At 38.6% G+C, this 9,334-nt stretch overlaps 1 protein-coding gene across 1 annotated transcript in view; it reads left to right on the top strand.

Moving 5' to 3' along the window:
* LOC136064527 (cytochrome P450 CYP749A22-like) overlaps positions 1 to 1,841 on the top strand; it is a 7,416-nt gene extending 5,575 nt beyond the window's left edge. Inside the window, exons 2-3 of the mRNA XM_065766389.1 lie at positions 42 to 427; positions 1,221 to 1,841. Of these exons, the coding sequence (XP_065622461.1) occupies positions 42 to 427; positions 1,221 to 1,649 (815 nt within the window). The 3' untranslated portion in view covers positions 1,650 to 1,841. The remainder of the gene's footprint in view (positions 1 to 41; positions 428 to 1,220) is intronic.
* Positions 1,842 to 9,334: the final 7,493 nt, after the last annotated feature.

Here is a 9,334-nt window from a genome sequence, read left to right as displayed (position 1 = left end):
TTTTTTTTTTACTGATAAAGTCCTTGTAGTTAAACATTAAGCATTTTTCTGTTTTTATTTTCACAGCAAATTTTATAAAACCAAGGATGATATTGAAGCAGATGAGCTTGAAAAAGGAATATACAACCGTGTATTAGAGATAATTAAGAATACAGAGTTTGGTAGCGGTACTGGGGGTCATTTTCTTCAGTTACTTCTAACGGCTCATCATGATGCCAATGTTAGCCAAAGGATTTCAATAAAAGATTTGGTGGATGAGTGCAAGACATTTTACTTTGCTGGGCAAGAAACCACTAATAATTTGCTTACGTGGAGTGTATTTCTTCTATCAATCCACACCGATTGGCAAGAGAAAGCAAGACAGGAGGTGCTCAGTTTATTTGGCCGTCAAAATCCAACTCCAGATGGAATCACAAAACTCAATACCGTAAGGACGTCTCAATTCTCAAACACTAATCAATTTCTTGTGTATATATCAATGATAATTCTACGGACAACTTTTTTAGAAAAAATTTCACAACTATTGAAGTGACCAATTGGTAAAGAAAAAGTGATGGGTCTATTAGTAGCAATTATATCCACCATGCAACGTTAGAATTATGATTAAATCAAATCCTAGAGAAACCACAAATATGATGTAGTTAAATGATTAAATTCATAATTTCCTAATAGTTAAAACTTTTATTATTATATTAAAGCAAAAGATCTTGATTTCAATCTATAACTCCACCATACCTCCCATTTAACATGTTAAAATCCCACATGTTGAACTTTACTGATTAAAGGAAAGTTTAAGTTTACACGTGAAAGAGATAATAGAATTATAGTTAAATGATTAAATTCTATTATTTCCTAATAGTTTAAGATTTGGAAGAATCGGTATTTATTACACATTTACACGACAAAAACTTTTCCTTACACTCCAACACATTAAATATTTTGGGCAAATTTTACTTGAAACCTTATAGTTTAAGAGTTGTTCAAACTAAACCTTCATTTTCAAAAGTACCAATTCTATACTACTCCCCCTCCCCCCTTCAATTCAAACAAGCCCTAAAGGCTAACAAATTAGTCCTATATTCAAAATTGATGTAACACAGTTAAATAAACGATACGTATCAAAAGTGAGAGAAAGAAAGAAGAGAAGACGACTGGAGGAGAGAGGCAGTTAGATTCTTTATTTTTATTCTTATTTTTTAATGTTATTCTTTTCCATGCAGATGAGCATGATCATCAATGAGGCTCTAAGGTTATATCCTCCCGCAATTTCAATACTAAGAAAAGTTGAAAGGAAAGCTACACTGGGGAAGCTCACTCTTCCAGCTAATCTACTGGTGAACGTCTCCAACTTTGCTGTTCACCATGACCCCGACATATGGGGAGAGGACGTAAATCTTTTCAAGCCAGAGAGATTCTCAGACGGTGTAGCCAAGGCTACTAACAACAACGTAGCTGCTTTTATACCCTTTGGAATGGGACCTCGAATTTGTGTCGGTTCAAACTTTACCCCCACTGAAGCAAAGGTTGTTCTCTCCATGATTTTACAACGCTATGCCTTCACCTTATCCCCAACCTATGTCCATTTGCCATTTCAGCTTTTTACCCTTCGCCCACTAAATGGAGTTCAAGTAATTCTACACTCACTTTGAATTCCATAATCGGCTGTGAGCTTGGGATTTAGTAACTTGGAATAATACCTGAAAGTTGTTTATATGTTTGGGAGGTTTGTAAATTGAATTTGTAAATTCTGCAGGGACATTAAAGTCACTGTTGACTACAAAGTTCATCTTTGGTTACGTTTTAAATAAATTAATGACTGATGTGTGCTTAATTCTAGTTCACTGTGATCTTATCTTGCTCTTGATTTTGAAAAATCTAGATTGACTCTAGTGGAGATAAGTAGTGGATTAATTGTTGCTTATTTCAAAATTAACAGTTTAAGAAACAACACAAACACAATAATAATCACTACGAATTAAATCATAGCAACATAATAATGATAATTACTTAGTTAAGAATTTAGGACTGAGCTTGGGTTGGTTCAGGTTGATTTCACTGCCACCTGGACCCAACCCCGTATTAATTGGGTTCAACAAAGAGAAACCCGACCCTACCATAAATATGCGGGTCTAAAGTTGAGTCGGGTTACTGGATACTGGGTTGGGTCTTTTTTTTCCTTTTTCCTAAACCGTGTGAAAGGTCTATAGAAACATTGAAACAACCACCACTTTAATGAGCTATTAATAGAAAAAAACAAATTAGTTATTGTATTACTAAAACTTTCCTTTAAAAGTTGTCATGTTTTTATTATTAGTTTGAAACTTCCATATCTTAGAAAGATCTCCACCTCCACCTCTTATGGTAATAAATGTTAACCAATGCTGGTTTAGAAGTTATATTTAGAAACATTTTATTGGGGAAATGATAAAATAATAAATGTTGTTGACAGTCTTTTATATTTCCCATAAAAATGGTATCAAAAAATTTCTATTATAGTTTATTAACAATTGTCTTAAGAGCATCTGTTAACATAACCATTTTTCTTTATCAAGTTAATGCATGTCTATGAATTAGGTATATTTTTTTCTTTTGTTGCTATTTTACTAATTTATTGATTGACATTAATAAGAAAAAATTGAATCCAATTTAAAGAAGTCAATTCTGTACCGTATCGGCTAGTGCACTGGTACAAGTACACCCCTTGTTTCGTACCGAAAAAAATACCGGCTGTACCAGCGAAATTTGGTTGTTTTGGCCAATAAAGATGTTTCAGACCGGTACAAACAAGAAGGAAAAAGAAAAAGAAAATGAAGAAGAAGATGAGAAAAATGGGTCTGTGACTCACTGACTTGGTGCCTAATGACTGAAATCTGTGCTCCAAATCTTTCATTTTTTTCCCTTCTATACCCTTTTCTAATTTAGATCCCATTCCTCTCCATTTTAGTTGCCACTACAACTTCTTTATTCTCCTTCTTCTTCTTTTTTTTCCTGCGTCTTTGGCTTCTTCACTGCTAATGCACTACAACTGTGTGCTTTTAGCTATGTCTTTCAAATTTTCTTATTTAATATTTAGTCAATGATGTCAGATGGTTAGGTGGAACTATGAAACACTCAAAAGTGTTGAATATTTTTCAAACCTGTCTTTAGTATCAATTCATTTCCACCAACCATGTGGCCTATGCTCTTAACTTTTTGTTTGCCCCTGTACTTTCTTTTTCTTTCATTACCAAGGTATTAGGCACATGTATTGATATATATATTATTATCATTATTATTAATGTCAAGTAAATTGATTGAACTTGTTTTTAACTTGTCACTCCAGTAGTAATCCACCCACAGTCACATAGAGGGATATAAATATAAATATATATTATATTATATTATATAACTACAATGGTACACACTAAAATATATTTACGTTGTTGGTTTTTTTTTTTTTTTTGGATGAACTTGTTGGTTTCTCTAAAGTATCTGATGGTACTCAGATCATCCGTAGAGATGTTCGTCTAGAGTGGAGTAGTCCACAGTTAACCCTGATCCTGAGACAAAATGAATGGTGAAAAAGAGAGTGTGGTTACCGGTGTGGTACTTGCCACAGAGCCTCCAAAGATAAAGTTAGAATAGCTGGGAGTAGAAAGAAGTATTCAGATAGTAATGTTTGTGCTAGAAAATTTTTTGCACCTCCTTGTCGGGTCTTGTGAATGGATATATATAGGTGCTTTCTCTTTCCTTCTAGTCGTTGGTTTTGCCTTAATGGAGATATCATTGCCAAATCTGTAACGCCTATGTGGGGTGTTAAAGGGATAAATATATTTCCAACGGTACGGAAGTTAATTACTGTCCTTGTAACATTTTGTCGTGATTGAGAGACAATGGTCTAGTCTTTGCCAGGTAGTTTCCCCAGGGCTGGGCTAACCTCGAGGTCATCCTTGTCCATCGTCCTTACTAGGTGTACGAGTATATGTTTGGGACTATAAACTGCCCCCCTATTCCAAGGTCGTCCTTGACTTGGACGGTCTTAGGAATATGAGGATTTTTTTTTTGACGCTTGGGGTTCTGTTCCCCCCATTAATTGTCTTATGGCAGCATGGCACACATCATGGCCACGTGTCATTTTTTTGATCGGTGAGCAATGAGTGCCTTTTTAGTTTTCTCACATTTTTCAAGCAAACCTTTTTAACTCTTTGCTTTTCTTTTCTCATCTCTTTACTTTCCTTTTGCATTCGATTTCTTTGACTCTTAGCCTTTCTCTTCACTTTCTCTCTGTGTTCGATTTCTCTAAGCTCATCGTTGTCGCTGCGTATTTTGCTCCTTGCCTTTCTAGTTTTCTTCCTTATTTCCAGGTACATCCCCTTTTTTATGCTTTTTTCCTTTTCGGCTTTATTGTATTCTTCTCTTTCGTACTACTATTTTCTTTTTTTGGAGTTGTGTAATTTTCCTTAGTGGAGGGTTACACTGAACTTAGGCACACTTCTCCCTCCATTGCCATTCTTTTTACTCGCTTAGGGGGTTGTTAGATTCTTCTAGTGACCGGTAGCCACAAATTGGGGATTTTGTTATAGGTGATAGTGGCCTTAATTTAGCGTTGGGTGACCTGTATCCGCTGTTGCAACAGTCTTTGTCTTGGTTCAAATTTGTTTGTGGGGTCCTTAGGAGGGAAAATATGGGATCTAAGGTGAAATCAGGTGGCCGGGAGAGGGGTTCGTCTTCTGGTGTGGTTGCGGAAGGGGCTGTTGCAGACACAGCTACCTCCGTGCCTTCCTTTGCCCCTTCGTTTGTTCTTCCTTCTACTTCTGCCACACCTCATTCTTTTTATGCCCTCAAGGAAAAGTGTGCCTTGAAGGTAGACATCTTTAACAAGTTTAGGGATAGGTTCCAGTTCCCTGATGAGACTAGGGCTCGTCTTCCTAGGAAATTTGAAAAGGCTTGTGCCTTTGCCCATGGCGAGGTCTGCTTTTATGAGACTGCGTTCTTGTGCGGCCTAAGGTTTCTCGTTCATCCATTCATTATGGAGCTCCTAAATCACCTGAATATTGTCCTAGGGCAGTTTATGCCGGACTTTTGGAGGATCGTCATAAGCTGTATGGTGATTTGGACGACCATAGCGGATGGGGACATGATTACTCTTAACGAGTTCATCCATCTCTATCGCTTAAAAGAGTCCAGGGAATTTGGGTATTACGAACTTGTACCTTGGGATAGGAAATCTCATCTCGTCGTCGACCTTCCTTCGTCCTTTTGTTACTGGAATTCTAGATATTTTTTCGTGCCAGGCGATGGTTGGGAGACTTTGTCCGATGACTTTTGGGGGAATGTCCCTAGGTTGCTGCGCCGATGGGAGACCCCTCATCTTGGTGCGTTTTCCTTTTATGCTTCTCCTTTTTAGTATTTTGGATGTGTTGATCATCCTTTTTTTTTTCTTTTTTTCTTTTTTTTTTTTTTGTAATGAAGGAGCATCCTGAACTTGAGAGCCGGTATGAAGAGAGAGTTCGGGAAACGATTAAGGACACAAGCATGATCGACGATTTTAACGAGCTGGTCGACCCACGTACATTGGCTTGTCATTGTTTAGGACCGAAGCCTTCACTTTACGTTCTTCAAACAATTGACTGGGAAGAGAGTAAACGTGAGTTGCCTTGATATTCCTGACCGTCCTTTTCGTTTTTCTCATTTTAACTCTTTAATTTTCTTCCTTTTTTTTGATGTAGAGATGATGATCAAGTTTAACAAAGATATGTACGAAAAAATCAAAGGGAAGAAAAATGAGCCCCTTTCTAGCATTGGCTAGAAAACGTTAAGGATAACTGATAAAGAGAAGTAGAAGGGGAAGGAGACGGCTGAGAGGGGTTCATCCACCCCTACCTTGGATGAAGGACAACTTGTTTCTCCAGCCATTTCTATTGAAGAGGTCCCTGCCCCGAAGAGACGGAAGACTGGGGTCAAGGGAAAAGAGAAGGTGGGCTTTAGTGTCTGGGTTGACGCTGAAGCAGCCATGGCTAAGGCGAACGAGCTCCTGACTCTTGACGAAATGAAGGAGATTTCCCACGTGCCCCCCCATGAAATGGTGAGCCAGCACGTTCATAAGCTTGTGCAGGTAATCTTTTCTTATCCTTTTTTTTTTTTTAATAATTTTTTTTAAGTGATTGGATGCCTTTGTTGACTCAACTTTTGACGGAACTTTTTATTGTTAGGTGTTGGGAGAAGCGATGCACCTCACTTCTCAATATTTGGCGAATAAGGAGAAGGCCGTTGTGGCCACTTCAAAAGTGGACGCATTGGAGGCCGAGGCTTCGGGACTACAAAAGGACTTGATTGCTGTCATGGATGCCCACAATACCTCCAAAGAGCAAGTCAAGGCTTTGATTGAGCAGCTTGATGTCGAGAAGTTATTGGTAAAACAGAAGGACGAACTTCTCGCATTAGCTGGCCAAAGGATGAAAGCCATGGTGGCTAAAGCCGTCCTTGCCTTCCAGACGACTGATGAGTAGAACACCATTCTATTCCAGTGGTATTTCAAAGGCTTTGAATTGTTGAAGAGGTACCTGGTGAAGCACAATCTGGGTGTTCATCTAGAAGATCTAGACATTGAAGCTATGGATAAAGAAATCGAGGCGGCCCAGGCTGCTCAGGCTTCTGTGACCACTGGCGAGGATCCCCCTGAGGTGGATAAGGGTGGTGATGATGCTCCTCCAGCTTGACCTTGCTGTCCTTTCTCTGCTTTTTTTTTTGAATGCCCAGTTTGTTTTGGGGCTTTTGGATGAACAATCTTTTGGTGCCCTGTATGTTTTGGGGCTTTTGAACAATTTGCATCTTTTTATATACACCTGTAATTACAATTACAAGAAAAGTTGAAAGGGAAGTTAGATTGGGGACGCTCACTCTTCCAGCTAATTTATTATTGTACATCACAACTCTTGCACCTCACCATGACCCTAAAATATGGGGAGAAGACGTGCATCTTTTCAAACCAGAGAGATTCTTAGAAGGTATTGCCAAGGCTACTAACAACAACATAGCTACTTTTTTTCCCTTTGGAATAGGGCCTGGAACTTGTGTGGGGTTGAACTTTGTGACAACTGAAGTAAAGATTGCTCTTTCCATGATTCTACAATGCTATGCCTTCCCCTTTCCCCAGCCTATGTCCACTCACAATTTCAGCTTCTTACCATTCGCCCACAACATGGAGTTCAAGTGATGCTACACTCATTGTAAAGACCAGAACTGGTAGTAAAATGTGCACAAAATATCTAGACATCAATACCTCGGGATGTATACTGTAGCCTTTTTATTTCAGTTGTTTCTGAGCTTTGTTGGGAATTGGTAGCTTGGAGAGTAAGTGAAAATCAACGTGTTACACAAAAAGTGAATGATCATTGAATTAATAGAATCAGTAGAGACATTGAAAACAGGGGTGACCAATATGAAGATTATTTTGGTCATTAGTTAGTGTAACGTAATGGCATTTGGAGACTTTTCATGTATTTCAAGATCTAATACGATCTGGACTGTTGGTCGCATCTTAATTAAAGTCGTGACTGTTGTCTTATATGTTTGTGCTCAATTTTAATTTACTATGATCATTTTTTGATCTTGATTACATGGTTAGTGATCATCTAATATTTCGCAGAATGAAGACATTAATTAGCGGCACTGATTGGTTGAATACTTAGCTTAACAGCCTCATATGGACTATGATGGCAGATACATATGCCAACAGGTGTGTAAATGTTGCTTAATTACGAATTTGCGCATGCACACACCCACAAAAAAAACATATAGTTTCTTTGTAAAGTATGTTTAATAAATAAGGTTTGTTGGGATTTAGCCAAAAAAAAGGCTTGCTAGGAAGTAAGGTCTCAAGTTAAAAGAAGATGGACGTTTTTTTTTTCAATTGGAGAGGAGAAATTTGAACCCTAGTTATATCTGCTGAAAACAACATGAGATATTAGTTACATTACAAGGCCCATGGTAGAACGGGAAAACACTTTAGTGAATTTCACCATGAATTTAGATAAGGAATTTTATTATTATTATTATTATTATTATTATTAGTTGAGAGAAGGGAGATTTAAACCATGGATGCCTCCATTGAAATTTTTTTTTTTGAGCAATTCAAAGGGTGACTGTAAGTGCTCAAAAAATACAGGTCCAAGCCCACTTAGATCAATAGTACCTTATCATTCAAATCAAGCCCAAACAATAGAATTTGTTGAGAGAGTGAGAAACAAGTCCAAGTGCAATACTACACTAAGCCTAAGCTTAAGGCCAAAGAGCCCAGATTAACAGATTAAGGTGATTTAATCAATAATTAAGAATAAAGTCCTCCTTGGGCAAGTCTGAGGATCAACTCCTTGTACATAAATTCAGTTCAAGTTTTACCCAAGGCTATTCATAGTTCTGTTTCCTATTCTAATGGTTCTTAAAATGTTCATCCCTTTTCTTCTTTGGGGGGGGGGGGGTTGGTTCCTTTCTTTTTATATCCCTTTTCCATGCAACCTAGCCTTCCACTTGTATGTGTCAGGGCATTTCACAGGATAGTTGTCCCTTCAAGACTCTGATGAAAGTGGTAGAAAGGGCTGCTAGTTATGAAGTTATTGTTCAGGGGTCATTTCCACATTAATGCAGCTGATAAGGTTGTTGTAAGGCATTGAATGCGAAGGTGGGAGGTATGTCCTTCAAGAAACTTCCCCCCACCATCCCTATCCCCGTTGTTATCTTTTCTCCTCGCCTCAGGTCTTCACAGTATATTGATTGTCTTGATTCTCTTGCTTTCCTTGGGTGGGTGGCCTCAAGGCTCGCTTACCCTTCTGGTCTTGGATTAGGCTAGTTAATCCCCGGCCTAGACTCTTCAGTCCTCAGACTCCACATAATAGCCCCCTAAAACCTTGCTACCAGGAGCTACTCTAAAAGTGATGTTTTAGTAGCTGTAAGGTTGAATTTAATCAACCATCTAATTGGCTTTATTCCGTGACCAATTTGCTTGTAATTTAGCACTTAGTAACCCAGTATTTAAGTGGGAAAATTGTAAGGGTAGTGTGTGAGAAGATGTGAAGAAATGCTCAAGAGTGTGCAAGAAAAACAGAGTCTCGCGACTAGGACTCGCGGGTGGTTCGCTACTGGCAAGCCGCGAAAGGCAGTCACGTGAGAGGCACACTGGGAAGCTGAAGGGTCGCGCCAGCTGTCACGCTACAAGACAAAAGTTCCAGTCTGGCCAGGCCGTTAAGTCGCGACTTGATTTCGCGACTTGGACAAGCCGCGAGATCAAGTCGCCAACTTGCCCTGTTTGGCAAAAACTGACGTTTTGCATTCCCTTCTCACCCTACTATATATACAC

The sequence above is a fragment of the Quercus suber genome, unplaced genomic scaffold, assembly GCF_002906115.3.
Source record: "Quercus suber isolate HL8 unplaced genomic scaffold, Cork oak 2.0 scaffold_702, whole genome shotgun sequence".
Lineage (NCBI taxonomy): Eukaryota > Viridiplantae > Streptophyta > Magnoliopsida > Fagales > Fagaceae > Quercus > Quercus suber.
Note: the sequence above shows the minus strand (reverse complement) of the source record. Positions and strands in the feature narration are given on the sequence as shown.